The following is a 15,659-nucleotide window of genomic DNA, read 5'->3' as shown; positions in this document are numbered from 1 at the left end:
GAAAATTTAAAAAATTTCAATACAAGACTTTAATTTCCAATTATAAATCTTCCAGTTAACTTATTTTCTGAAAAAAGAAAGATGCTTTTCCCACTGCCTAAATCATCCTTCAGTTTTCACCTCTCTACCTCGGGACCCCTAACATGCCTAAGAGTCTGAAAGACAAGGTGGGCTTTGCAGCAAACCCTGGGCTTGGGCTGAGCCAGGAGGGAAATGAATTACAGTGCTGAGAACTCTCATGGAAAACACCTGCTGCTATCCCCCAACCTGAGAATGCACCACTGATCTCAGCTGATGGAATATGAGTTGGAGAGAGAGGCAGTCTCTCATGTTGCAGGGTCCCAAACCACTCACAAATGGTGGACACATTCTCTCAGCCAGGATGAAGATATTACGCTCGCAAACTCATCCAGTGGTTTCACCCAATCCACCGTCATCACATCAATCTTGCCTGAAGTAAGCCTCAGACAGATATTATTGGATGAGATGGAAGAGGGACAACGAGGAAGAAAACACTAGCTTCCATGAAATCTTCACCCCAGAACAGGCAAGAGAGAGAGGTTTCAGTGGCCTGACTGGATTTCTGATGAATAGGTCAGCTCTGTGCAGAGTCAAAATGTGTGACCTATGATGGCTCCTTCCCTGCCTCACTGGCTTTTAGCCTAGGAGAGCACAGCACAAAAATAAGGGATGTTTTCTTTTACTAACACAGTCTGTTCCAGGCCAGCTAACATCTTGTTTTGTTTTGACACCTTATAGAGAATTTACTGAATGGATTATTTTGAAGGTATATATTCATCAACTAAATGCTTGTCAAAGCAAATGAGCCTGTGACCTCCTTATAACAAAAACTCAACACAACTGACAGACAATGTGGTTATAAAAGGCATATTAGATAATTCTGAAAAGATACCTGCTTTCTCTTCCAAGGAAATGAACCAGAAGCTAGGGTCTCAAGCAGCAATCCTTGGGGGGGGGGGGGGGGAGAAGGGGGAATCCCATTCTCAAATGATGGGCATGTGATGTGAATTGATTAAAAAATGCACTTTTTATGCTTAATACAAAGAAGTACATTAATACTAATTTGTACTAACGTGAACTCCAATGAAATCTTTGTTTTAGTGTCCTGCAGGATATGAAGTTGTTTACTGTCTTCAAATGAGAAGAGAAAAGATTTTAACAAGTAATGCCAGAAAAGCTCATTATAAAAATTAGATTTACTTTAAAATTTGCATTAGTAGTTCAAGCTTTCCTTTAGGTAAAAATGTCTGAAGTATTGTCGTTCCTTAGTTATGTTATCTGTTTCAATGCCCGCTCGCTAACAAAATTGTTCTGGCATAGCCATACCTAATATTTATATAACAGAACAGCATCTTTGCAAAAGCAAATTTTTTAGTACAGCAAGATAACATGAATTTTAAATAGAGTGCAATAGTTATTCATGCCAAGCATTCTGATTTACCCAAGGATCCTGTCACTAGTACGTGCTCATCTAAAATCTTATTTGTTTTGGCAAGAGACCACAGCTTTTCTCCAGTTACTGTGCCACTGGTGTATGAACCATTTTATCCTCCATTATCATCACTCTCATTCAGGAGTTAGACCTAATCCTGCAGTCCTTACTGAAGCAAATATATTATTGAACCTGCTCTGCAAAGTTAACATACCGCAAACTTTCACTTACTTGAATGGGAGTTCTGTACGTGGGGTGAAAGTTGTCAGAGTATACAAGACCAGCGCTACACCCCCTGCACCTTTTCAGCCCTACACAGGGATCCACTGGTTGAACAGCTGCACAGGGCAGCTGTGCACTCCTACACGTCACAGAAAAGGTCACTGCACTGACTCCACTTAAACTTGTGCTTTTATGTATATAAGTAGCCCCAGTACTCTATGCAGCTGGCTTGGAGCAGCTGCATAACAACCCTACACGTAACCTGGGGCTTGGGTCACAGATTTCATTACTCCAACTGCTCCATGTTCCACCCACTCTCAGCCTGAATACTCAGTGTTAGTGTCAATTAAAGAATTCACTTTAACATTGTTAAGGAAGTCACTGAAATCTTCACCCTCAAATCTCCTCACCTCAAAGTCCTTCACTGTCAGCATCCTAACACCAGCACTCAGCCCTAAATCTGTGGGATGTTAATTCAACACCCAGTTGACCTGAACTGGTGAGATGGAACATGAGAAGTGGATTGGTTTCCAACGTAACCAAACCATAAAGGGAATAAATGGTAGATGCAAGTAGCACGTGCTCCCCCTTTTGCCCATTTACTCCGGGGTGTTTCACAGTCACATTGTACATGACCTGATGTGTCTGCGGCATCACTAGGCATGGCTGTGAGAAGGGCACATTGCCATAATCCAGTCTAGGGGTTGGCCGACTTCGCATCATTCCTGAAACACAATTGCTAGAAGGGTCTCACAGGGGAAGCCTCATGTGTGTCATAAGATGTTCTTTTCCCTGCTTCCAAAACGTAAACACTCCTTAAATGTAGCATTTCCTGCCTACCACTCTATTGAGGCAGTTTGGGATACAGGATACAAGCATCAATGTTCAGTCAGTCCAGAAAAGTTAGCAAAATCACCATCACATTTCGGTATTTAAAATGAAATCATCTGGACAGACGTTACCTTTTCTAAAGGACTTTCTACTCGTGGGATGCTGATCATTGGCATCTGGGCCAGATTATCCATATGAGAATTTTCATGTTCTGGTTGTCTTCCTCTAAAATTATTTACCACACATACAACCTAAAAAGGTCAGAAGGTAGTTAGAATAATGAACAAGCATTTTACTTATTTGAGCCTGAGCCTGAACTCCTTACTCAGGCAAAACTCCTACTGACTTTAGTAAGAGATTACTGTAGGAGAACAGAAATATCAATGAAATAAAATAAAGATACCCAGTTTGTCTTACTGTATCTAACCCTCTAAATACTAATTATTTTTAAACTATCCTGAGTTCAATGACTTTTCTACTTTGGTAAAATGTTCAGCAGTGGACCCACTATCACCAGAAGCAATGGCATAGTAATTCTAGCAAAGAAAACATTATAAATGTGACTAAATTAACTAGATTGACTGAAAGAATCATGTGAGTGTGTTAGTCAAATTTATGTTGACAAAAAGTCTTTAGTATTTCAAGATGATATAATTTTAAACAATATGGTTACATGCATTATCATAGTACAAGCGATCTTCCTAAAAGAAAATCTGTTGCTGATGTGGAATAATAAATGGCCAATTATAGTTATTTTAATCTCAAACTAAGTAGATGTTCAAATTAAGTTTTATCAAAAAATGCACAAAAAGTACAGCAATAACACTGAACTCCTATAAAGATTAGCAAATATTGAAGTCCATGATAGTGCTTCTAACACAGTATAATTTAAATGCTAATCATTTGGTACTATCCTGACACCAACATGAGCATTCACAAACACCTCCTCTAGAAATGATTATAAAAATCCGTTGTTTTATTTTATTAATTGCTTGTATAGCATGTTCTCAACTTGTTCACTCACTTGGCTTTTCAAAATGGATTGCTGGACTTGTGCAGAGTGGAAATTGATTTTAGTGACAATTGACTACTTTGAAAGACATTTTTCAAAATGTTAAACAATTGTTCCTGCAGTTAGCAGAGTATAAATTAAATGTCTTGATAAAAATTTATTTATATTCTCTTTCCAATAGCTAATTAATACTTAATGCACTTTTTTCACGTTTATTGTAGAGTGTAATTTATTTGTTTAAATAAATACTTAATCAAATGGAGGGATTTCTACAATTAATGTCTGAATATAAAAATGATATTCACACAAGTTTGTACAGCTTGTTTTCCCTTCCCCAGAAACAGCTAATGAATAATCAAACATTTAAACACCACAATTTTTGATTGTTTCTTCTAAGACGTCATTGTAGCGCTGGGGGTTTTACCACTGAACCTTCTCCAAAATCTAATTAAATCTAATGTCTCTACCAGTTTTATAAGGACTCATGCTGAAACAAGTACATGTTCCCTTGTGGAGCTGCAGTGGTGCTAGCAGGATAGAGAGCTAGCTTAAAAGGCAGGTGAGGAATTCTCTTAGAGTATTTCCCATGTGATAGCTCAAAGCCACCTATTCCTGACTCTGGGGTAGGAGGTGTATGTGGACAAGTGTCTTACACTCCCTCCCTTGATCCTGAGCCAACAGGACCACCCCTGAAAGGGTTGGTGGGGAGGGGGAGCATAATTTAGAAAAGCCCTAAGGCTGCTTTCAAATGTATCTCCAGGATCAGGAAGGTTGAAGGTGGGGTGATGGCTTTACACTCCTTGGGTTCTGAGCCCAGTGTAGCTTGGTCAGACCCAAGGATTACATCCAAAGTGTTTCTTAGGGGAAAAAATATATAAACTTTTGAGAGGGTGAATTTGTATTAGTGAAAGGTGTCAGAGAGACAGACCCATAGGGAATTTGAGTGTAGATCAGCATCTGTGCCCTTTCACAAACTTCAATTCTCTATTGAGATTGTCAATACAAGTGTTAGAGTGGTGGTGGTTTTGTGATATGGACATTTGTTCACATGAACTGAGAGTGGAGATCTGGGTACCATAATAAAGTTGCATCCAATTCCAAAAATCTCTCCAAAAGAGAAAGGGCACCTTTTTATATGGAATATACAAACCAGATACCAATTGCAGCATCACTAATGGCTAGACTTGCAATGACAGAAAATGATACATTAAATCACTCTTTGTCGGCTTCTATAGGATTTAAAGCTAAATTAAGTCTTTTATTCTGGTAAACCACATAATTTTCAATTAAATATAAATGAATACAAAATAAATTTACCAGGTTGTTGTTTTGTTTCATTTTGCCATGAAGAGCAACTGATTGATAATGCTAATATGGCACTTTAATACTGTATAGTGAAAATCAAGATTGGATGTCATTCTAAAAGAAATGCCCTCGCTCAACAAGTTATGGGCTTGATGTATGAACTATGGTATAAAATTCTATGCCCTCTGTTCTAAAATCTATGCATCTATGAAAACTGGCATTTTATTAAAACTGAGGCCCGCCTCAAAATCTGGCATTTTAGTTTCCTGTAAAAGAATCTAAGGCACCAATACTGCCATTAACAGCATAAATTTACACATGGAATTCTTTAATGTGATGTAGACATTTGCCCACGTGAACTGAAGCCATGGATCTGGGTGTCAGAATATAGGTGCATCCAGTCCCACAAGAAAAAGGGCATCTTTTTATATGCAATATACAAACCAGACACCTGAACTGCAACATCACTAAGGTAAGAAATCCGGGACCCAATGAAGTAGAGGAGAGTTTTGCCATTGACTTCAATGGGGCTAAGATTTTACCTTTTGTCTCTCTCTCACCCACATCCAAACACGCACACACACACACACACACACACACATATATATGCACTTACCAAAAACACTGCTATTGATATTCCAATTATAAATCCTGCTATCACATCTGACCAGTGATTTCGATACTCGGCTACTCTGTTGATACCAGTAAGAAATGCCAAACATATTAAGCCTAAGCACAGAACAGGTTTTGCAAGCCTTGTTCCTCTGGCTTTTATTGTGTTGGTAATATACATCTGAAAATTAGAAAAAATGAAGCATAAGACTATAACCTCTAAGGGAAATCTTTGTAATTTGGTTGGAAAAGACAACTATGCATACTTTGATTTTTGTATAGAAAAAAAAAGTAGGGCTCATTATGCAGTACATACCAGTTTCATTCTCTTTTTACCCAGAGATTAGATGGGTGCATTCTTTACACAGGATTCAGCATCACAGGCAGTAAAAATAAGAGTGGCACATGATATGGCTATTAAAAATCTTACATAGCTGTCAAATGTACATTTTCCTTATTGGTTTCCCTATGTATTTTGCTTTACATTCTCTCTCTCTCTCTTTTTTTGTGGCTAACTCTGAAAATACAGTTAAATGGAAACATACTAATCTCCAGTTATTTTAAAAACGAACAAACAAACAAACAAAACCCTGGTCTTGCAGTGTTATAGCAAAATCTTCAGATTTCATATTGTGAAATAGGGTGGCAGCATTTTAACAATATTCAAGGTCCCCTCCTATACCATGCAGCATATTAGATATACAATATGTAGCAAAACCTCAGGAATTATGATTCAAGGCCCAATACAAGTGCAAAATCCTACCCACAAGACACCTGCTGTTCAGAGTTTGGCCTGGCACAGCAAAGAAATCCCCTTCCAACTACTGGCATGAACTAGCTCTAAGCTCTGTGCATAGCAGTGGTGAGGAGGAAGAGAGGGTCTCCTGAGAGTCTGGCCTGGGTGTTGAGAAGACTGGCTGCAGGGTTGTTAAAGTTAAAGCTGAGCAGGTAAGAGCTCAGGGATTTCACAGGTCACTCACATCTCCAGAGCTCCAATGCTATCTGAGGAGGACCTGGCTGTCCCACCTCCAGAGCCAGCCCTAGCTTTACTCTAGCGAAGCTTCCAAAGCATGCAGAAGAGAACCATTCTCCTGTGCATCTTAGGAGTCAGCGTCGCCAAGTCATGTGATTTTATTGCAAGTCTTGTGATACTTGGTGTTCGTGGGGTTATGGGATTATGCTAGAATCTCAACCTCCATTAAAAATAATGGCATGATTGTGGAAACAATCTTGAAAACATGAATCTTTAAAGGCTCAAAAACCAGAAGTCAAATGAAAAAAAGAATCCAAAATGTATCATTTTTAAATCTCATGCTTTTTCTTGGGCAGCTGACTCATGATTTTTGAATGCTTGGTGTTGCCAATACAGGAGAAAACGCTTGTCCTGCAAAGCTCCTGACCTCTCTAGGCAATTGCCTGTCCCTCACACACCTGCATGTGAGTAGCTTTAAAGAGGGAGACTTGTCCATTTGTCTGTTGCATAATCTGACGGTACACGGGGACTTACCAATAACATCGAGAATTATACCACCACAACGACCAGGACTAAATTTCTGTAATCCTGGCTGGATGGCATACCTGCACTCCTCAGATGCACACTGAAGGCAATTAGTGACAGTAAATACCATTGGGTGAATAGACCTAGAAACTGAAGCTTTTGTATTCAACACCAACTTCGCATGCCAAATTTTCCTAAACTATTTCCACTTCCAAGCACCTAGTTATCTCTATATAACATTATCAGTGTAAACCCCTAGTGCAGTCACCATTGCAGTGGTGTGAGCAGTGATTTCTGAGGGTGCAACATGTCTACACTACATCTGTGTAGCTACACTGCTTACAATCCTGATACATATAAGGTTTCAGGCTCCAATAGACCCACAGAAGTAAATTCCAGAGCTGTAAGCTCTCCACTGAGAAGGCCCTGTTTCCAGTCCTCCCCCCAGCTGTTTAATGTAGGTTCTATGACTGGTCAAAATTTTTTTATCCATGCTATTCATTGGAAAATTGGGTTTTCAACAAAACAATTTTTTTTCAATAAAAGTGTTTGCTTTCTGCAGAAAATTTTGACTTTTTGTCTAAAATCTGAAAAACTCTAAACCACAAAACTTTTTCATTTTTGACAAAATGTTTTATTTTTAATTCTACACAGGAAAAAACCTAACAACCATTTCTAGAGACCTAATCCATATAGAGCTTCATGGATGAAAGCCAAAACCTTGATTTACACAAGGAAATAGGTAGGCAGAACTGGAGAACTGATGCTTTATATTTCCTATGAATAACAAATGGCTAGCCTCATTCTGTACCACCCGATCCTTCCAACTGATTGTCAGGTGTAGCCAATCACACAGCACTGCAATAATCCAGTCAGAAGATATTTTATGGGTCTATCCTTATGGGAGCAATGGTGAGCCAGGACTTCTAAGCATAGGAGACAATAGTCAGACTGTGCCAAAGGCACAACCCCACTCCCATTATCTTGAATCCCAGCCTCAAAGCAAGAGCTACGATGTGCTCACTAAAGACAAAAATCATCAGTCACAAAGGACATGTGTGTTTGCCACTATAGATCCATAGACAGAACATGATAAATGCCAAGTACTTTGCTTAGAATATGAGAGGGAGAAACATAACATAGAGAAAAAAAAATCAACAGCCAAATTAGGAAACTTAAAATCATGGCAGTACACACACAACATACTTTACATACTGCTTAAACTTGCTCATAATTGACCTCCAGCATAAAATGTATGCTGTACAGCAAGAAATCATTATATATACAATTATTATTAATGGGAATAAGCATTTTAGGCTGTATTTCCAACCCCCATTCCTCCTCTCTTTCTCATTTAGAAAACATGTTTTTCCCTTCACTTATTCTCCTTTTATCTTCACTTCTCTGTATGCTACAGTACTGAAGTCAAATATTGATGAGATAATAATGATTTAAACTTCCAGCAGTCTTTTGTCAGCTATTTTTTCAGGTACTGAACACCAAACCCACTTCAAGTACAATGTGGTCTCGGTTACCCAGTGACCCTCTATTTCAGTTCCCCAGACCTACTGGGTATTTTAGTACTGTGCAATCACTGTGATCCACACCACGTAACACAGGTCTCCATTCACGCTTAGATCAGAGAAAACATAGCAATATCTTAAGTGCACAGCAGGATCACAAGAATTCAAACAGTTTAGATAGATTTGACAAGAAAGCTGGCAGCAGGTTACCCTGGTTCAACTCTGCACCATGGGGTATTAAGTCAAAATGACTACTTCTAAGCAAATATCAACTAAATAAATGACTTTTCCAAAGGCAAGTGATGGTGATGCATATCAATTGTCTATGATCTATTCTCATCACTCCAGAAGATAATCTTAACTCTAACTCAGGTGTCAAAAACATTACAATCTAAGGGGCCAATTCTGTTGCAGGCCAAGGCCCCTTAAATCCCTTCTTGATTCAACACTTTGTAGGAGGTGTTCAGCAGCACTTTGCATTCCTGAGCTCCTTAGTCAGGCAAAACACCCACTTGAACAAAATGGGAGTGTTGCCTGAGTCAGAAAGCGCTGCAGGATCAGGACCTATAAGTGTCCTTGTCCTCCTTGGATAACTAACGATAAGTTCCAACTACTGGGTTCACTGATTACCATTTTGATTGTAGTTATGCCCCTGGCATTCTTCACAATGGTAACTTGAGAGTTTTGCCAGAATGGTCACCATTTTTACCATGTCTTTATACCACAGGCACAGCTGCTTTTACAGATAATGAATCAGGGGAAATAGGAACCTGTCTTTAGACACTCCCTTCTGCCATTGGGCATTTCAAATTTGCAATGTTCTTTGTAGACATTACAAACTAGGAATCACACCCATCCGTTTCTAACATTGATTTTCCACAGTTTTGGAGGAATGTATTCTGATATTTAACTCAAAGATTAGCCTTGCAGTATATATATATATTATATTGTGTGTATGTGTGTGTATATATATATACACACACATACACACAATATAATTAAATATGCTTTCTATTCCTTGTCCTGTATCGGGGGTAGCCGTGTTAGTCTGTATCCTTGTCCTGAAGCAAAGTGGCATTAAACAGAGTAAACAAATAATTTAAACAAAACAATAAACATGCTGAATTATTTTGCTACGGTTTATACAAATGTTAATTTTAATAAATATTAAATTCATCTCAACAAAGGAAAAACAGCTCAGTGAATTAAACCTGTGCTCTCATTAGTGAGGCTGAATGATGTTGGATGAATAAAGTTACTTACTGAACAAGTATTTATTTCAAGGACAAAAATGTGGGGAAATTAAAAAACAAAACAAAACTTTGTAAAGTAATCAGCTTAGCAAAAGGGCCAATAAACAAATTAGATTATGCATGTAATATCAAGGATAAGTGTCCTGAGATGATACACGAGAGAACTATCACAGACCGCACTCTTCTCTCTCTCTCTTGCTGCATCAGTTCCTTGTTAAATCCTGATCAGCAGTACTCTTGCTATTGCTAATCTTGTTTTTTCCCCGAACATGGATCTAGCTGTGTCGGGGTACGAAGTTGCTTTGCACATGGGGGCATGGGGTCAGTAAGAAAGTGACTTGTCATGGTGATTTTGTAGACAAACATTTACTAGACATTCAGTAAAACACTCATTTTGCTTTCAATCTTCAAGGTGTTGGAATTCAGGTTGCCAAAGCTGCTTCATAAACTGAAAGAAATCTCTAGAGCCAAGTGTTTCCAAAAATAAATATTTGCTAGTTCATTTTCTTTTGAGTACATCGAAACAAAATGCTGGCATCATAAGCTATATGGGAGATTGTACTTTTGATACCTATATTTTCAGAACCTGCCAATAGTGTATTATATTGGTAACCTCTCTCCAAAAAAAAAACAAAAAAACAAACAAAAAAACCACTTACTTTCTATGAACCAGATTTTCAAAGGTATGTAGGCACCTAAAGATATGGGCCTTAGGTATCTAGGCACTTCTGAAAATCCCACTAGGCTCCTTGTTTTTAATCAAGATTCTACCAAAAAATTTTGCCTTGCATGCTTATATTTTCCAATGGTTATGTCACAACTTATCAAGTGTTTTGTGACAACCTAAATATAGCATATTCGTTACTTTTCCCTTGGTCTCATGGGACTGTAATGGTTTTGAGACACTCTGGCAAGTTATAGAAGGAAGACCTGCCTCTTATAAATCCATAATGCCTTTCTGTAGTCAAATTGTGATTAATGTGCATCTTTCTTTAGAAAGAACTTTGTATAATTTTTTTTTCAAACATAATATATTACACATTTGTTATTTTCAAAAATTAAGAATTGGTTGTAACCATCAATACAGCAATTCATTGCTACTGCCACTAGAGGTCAGAATGATCATCATCATCTTCATTGTTATGCCCAATACAAAGAAAACTGTTAAATGCAATCCTCTGTTTGGGCTGTGTCTTTAAAGATCTAACCAGGAGAAGAATGACCATATATATTGTACACGTTAAGATTTTAACAGGAAAGCTTCCAGCCAAGAGTGTGACAACTCTGCCCAATATGAAACAAAATACAGGTTTTATATATCCTGTACACACACATTATGGGGTAAATGAAACAATCTAGAAACATACAAATGAAGAATAAAAAATAAACCCTGTGTCAAATACAGGACAGATGACCTGCAGGGTTATAGTAAGAGCTCTCTCTAGACTTTTTCCTCCAATGACACTACATCCTATTCTCCTTTACCCTCCACACACACACACTGGATCAAGACATCCCATGGTTTGGAGTCTCCTCACAGTTAAGACGGTCCTAGACTGTAAGTCAAGCCCTGTGAGGGTGCACAGCCTAAGGGGGAGAAGTACACATACTCTTACATTCCTGAGTGACCTCCCCAGATCCTATGGCCAGGTGTGCCGGGGGAAGGATGCGCTGTCTGCCTGCTTACTCCCCCCGCACTCCCTCCAATGCTGAAGCAGATGGTGCCGAGTAATGGTGTGCAGGGCAGGGTAGTCATTGGTAGGGACCAGTGGGAAATTACTGCCCCCATGAAGCAAGGGTGAAAAGGAAGGGAATCAATGTGCTGTCACTTACCCTGGGCAGAGTTCAAAAGCACAGTCGAGCCCATGACTGTTTAATATACTGTGTAGAAACAGGCAACTCCTGGACTGTACAGATAAAAGTGGTCATATCTGCACCATTTGTGGGACATGCAACCGCCATACAGGTTGAATTTGCAAGAAGCAGGATACTCAGATAAAAGAAAACAATAAAAAGGAATGCAAAGATTTGTAGGTAAGTAAATGAACTAATGACCACCACACTGCAGGTTCAGGGAACCCTATTCCTGTTCTGACATTCTTTTGGAAGCTGTCTCCAACTTCTTGGTCTACACGATAATCATTGGGCCAAATTCAATCCTGGAGTAACTCCATGGCCGTGTCCTTGGGGCAAATAGAAAAGATGTCTGATTTCCAATCTTCTGAGCCTTGCTGCAAACAAAAGAGTTGCAAGACCTACAGAAAATTCCTCAGTTCCTCTGTTACCATACTCAAACCTACACTTCTTCCATAGCATTGCAAATATAAGGTGTTATTAGAAATCTTATTTGTCCACTTTAGGGATGCTCAGAGTGCAAGTATAGAGAGAGTTCTGGGAACTTTTCTGAGGAAGGCATTAAGTAAAATAATGTAAAATTTCCTAGAACTTGTGCTAATCAATTATTCAGAACCACTGGATTTAGGGTTCCGGATTTTCTGACACACATAGCACTCCTAAATGACTAATTCTCAGTTTAGTCTCCAATTTTTTAATTACTGAGTCATGAGATTTATAAAATGTGCTTTTCAGACTTCTCTGAGACGACAAGCAATACTGAAATACATTAATTAAATAAACAAACATTAACATGGACTCCAACATCACAGTTCCAAAGAACCACCTCAGCTTCCTCCAGTCCTCCCTTCAGGCAAAAACTTGTGCAAGGTGTGCCTTCCAATATGCCTTAAATACCCACAAAGTCAGGCTCTTGTGTCAAAGGGGAGAGCAAGTTCCAGAGTTGTGGGGCCTTCAGAGAAAATGCTCTGCTATGAGACTTGAGGCATGTAAATCTGAGGGCTGCTGTACCTCATCTGATCTCAACAGGTAGGGAATAACACAAGGAGAGAGGTGGCCTGTTATGGAGCCAGGACCACAGCCTTTATAGATCTAAACTAACATCTTGAAGTCCACCCAAAACAAACTGAAAGCTAATTCAGACAATGGAGCATAGGTGTCACCTGTTCATTGTGAGACACACCAGTAATAAGTTGGCAGCCACACTGGGCATTAGAGGAAGACTCTCAGTGGTCTTCAGGTGTAGTTCCAACCACAGATAGAATACCATTGAAATCATTCAGCCTGAAGGTGACAAAGGCATCTAATATCTGAGGCAAGATCAGTATCAGAGAGGAATGGTTTTAATCTTCATAAATCCCATTTGTGGATACTGCTGCTACTTGTCTTCTAAGAGCAGCCAAAGATTCAAAAGGACCCTTGTGTTGTACACCTTACTAACAAAAGATGGACAGCCCCATCTCTCTCTCTCAGTGCTGTGAATACCAATACTACCATCACATCTAGATGTTTCCCATAGCCTATCACCATTGCTCCATCTTGTCTGGACTGAGCTTCAGACAGCTAGCTATTATCCAGACCCCATTAAGCAGACACAGGGAAAGCTGAGAGACTGCACCATCTGGATCTGATAAGAGAGACACTGAGGTGAATGTCACCATCATATTGATGGTAATGGAACCCAAACTGCCTCACTGTCTCCTCCCACAGCCTTATACATGCATTAAACAGGAAGGATGATGAAAATCTCCCAGGACAGAACATCAAGTGTCCAACATTAGAATTTCAGAGAAAAGAATGGAGCCACTTTACACCAAATTTCATCCCTGCTTAGATCACAGCCATGTCAACACTTCACAATCAATGGTATCAAATGTAATCAATGGATCAAAAAGTTTTGTCAAAGTCAAATAAAATGTCCTGAGATGATTCCTTACCATATCCAGTCTAGATCCAGTTAGAAAGGGATCTAGGAGATCTTAACACTCTAGATATTGCCAGAGTCACTGCACTGTAATCTCAAACTGCATTTGCCTAATGGCCTTCACCAATGCAATTAAAAAAAAAAAACAGAACAAAACCGAAGATGGTCGGAATATTTTTCAGATGTGTAAATCCAAAACATTTTAAATCTCACAAGTGGAACTAAAATCTCTCCGAAGTTGCAACTTGCAAAGATCAGCCCCTACATTTTCAAAGCAGAGTGACAGTTGTTAGTCACAAGACTCATTATAGTCTAGGAGAGATCCCAATATACTGTTTTGAAATTTTACCCAAAAGACTCATGACTTCTTATTCATGTGTTCGGTTATGCATATATTTATGTTTTTTCATAACTGATGTACTTTAATATGCCCCCATCTTAATGAGACCAGACAAAGTTTCAGCGAATTCTACTAGGTTTTGCTATTTGTTTGCATGCCAAAATTCTGGTGATATTATTTTCTTCTGTTTAACAGACTGGCAATGGTCACCTGACACATCCCACAGTGTTAGCAGGGTTGATCCTGTTGGGAAAGGGTTCCGATGATTTACAGTAGAACCTCAGGGTTACGAACACCTCAGGAATGGAAGTTGTTCATAACTCTGAAGTGTTCGTAACTCTGAACAAAATGTTATGGTTGTTCTTTCAAACGTTTACAACTGAACATTGACTTACTACAGCTTTGAAACTTCACTATGCAGAAGAAAAATGCTGCTTTCTCTTTTTTTTTTAGTAGTTTATGTTTAACACACTACTGTATTAGCTTTTTTTTGGTGTGTGTGTGTGGCGGGGGGAGGGGTCTCTTCTGCTGCCTGATTGTGTACTTCTGGTTCCAAATGAGATATGTGGTTGATCGGTCAGTTCGTAACTCTGAGGTTCTACTGAGGCACGTGACTCATACTATACCTGGATATTAGGGATGGGGAGTAACTCTCTGGAAAAAGAGGATCTAGTCTGTGGGCTGAGCAATCTTCAAAGAGGAGGCCCAGGAGTAGCCAAGCCTGGATAGAAGGTTTGGATTGGATTTTGTGTTGTTTCATTTTGAGTTTTGTTTTGGGGTTTTGTTGTGGGGGGGAAAACCCTAGGAAAAGAGTGAAAGTTTTGAATCACTGCAATCGTCTGTGTTTGGAGAAGGGCGGGGAAGCCATGAGACCACATTGCTATAGTCCAACATTTCAGTTGCTAAGGCCTTCTGGAGAAGTCCCTAGTAAAAGAAAGGTTCAAATGTTAGAAATAAAATTGTTTGAGAAGGCTGTGCTTTCAGCAGGAGGGAAAGTCAGAGTTGCCATAGCAGCCGCCCACGTGCAAAAACAAAACAAAAAACAAAAAACACACACTGCAAAGGAGTTAGCCAAAAAAAGAAGCTATTGTTAACAAGCCAATCTGCTGAGATACTAGGTGACAGGGGACATAGATGTTTGTTGATAGACCAAGATAGAAGATAGCACAAGTAGGGTTCCTGAGTTTAGGTTTAAACACACTCATTGGTAAAAATCACACCGATCCTGCTTTGTTTACTCCACCTGCTCTTAGGGTGAAATCACTGAAATAGTTCCTTGCCTGTTTATATCCTAAAGTGTATTTAGTGCATAGCTGGCCGGAATGCAAAGGGAGCAATAACTGGGATTCTGCAAGAATTCCCAAACAATACTTCTGGAAACAAACAGAAAGCAGAGGGAAGAGTTCAGCTCAGTACTCCAGTAATGCTAACGCTCATGTCAGCCTGGTTGAGTAATGTACATAGCTGATTCTGTGCATCCTCTGACTACCCCTGCTAGCAAGGCTCTAATAGAGCCCCAGACACATATTAAAACTCTTCCCCAGTGAATAACTCTATGGGAGATCAGCTGACAAGAAGTGGATATATATAAATATGAGGAACAGCCATCCCAAATCCCAGGACATTGCACTTCTTACCCTTATATGTACTAAACTGGGCTTTCTAGCTTTAACAATGCACACCACAAAGCTTTTATAAAATGAAAGATGACAGCAGGAAATATGAATTAAAAAATAATTAAAAGGATAAGTTTCTCCCTATGTTGTGTCATGACTTAGGGTGTGAATTGCATCATGATCATTCAGTGGATACATATGATCCACCACAAGATA

At 39.2% G+C, this 15,659-nt stretch overlaps 1 protein-coding gene across 3 annotated transcripts in view; it reads right to left on the bottom strand.

Annotated features, from left to right (window-relative positions):
• The window catches only part of LOC112116808 (phospholipid phosphatase-related protein type 5), a 54,778-nt gene that overhangs the window by 6,238 nt on the left and 32,881 nt on the right, over positions 1-15,659 (bottom strand). For 2 of the 3 annotated variants that reach the window (XM_024214503.3, XM_024214504.3), the window contains exons 4-5: positions 5,440-5,616; positions 2,638-2,757 (exon numbers count right to left, since the gene is read on the bottom strand). In XM_024214503.3, the coding sequence (XP_024070271.2) occupies positions 2,638-2,757; positions 5,440-5,616 (297 nt within the window). The remainder of the gene's footprint in view (positions 1-2,637; positions 2,758-5,439; positions 5,617-15,659) is intronic. The other variant, XM_024214502.3, reaches the window with a different exon arrangement.

This window comes from Terrapene carolina, unplaced genomic scaffold (genome assembly GCF_002925995.2).
Source record: "Terrapene carolina triunguis isolate 2854851 unplaced genomic scaffold, T_m_triunguis-2.0 Scaffold210, whole genome shotgun sequence".
In the NCBI taxonomy this organism is placed as follows: domain Eukaryota; kingdom Metazoa; phylum Chordata; order Testudines; family Emydidae; genus Terrapene; species Terrapene triunguis.
This window is presented reverse-complemented; position numbering and strand designations above follow the sequence as displayed.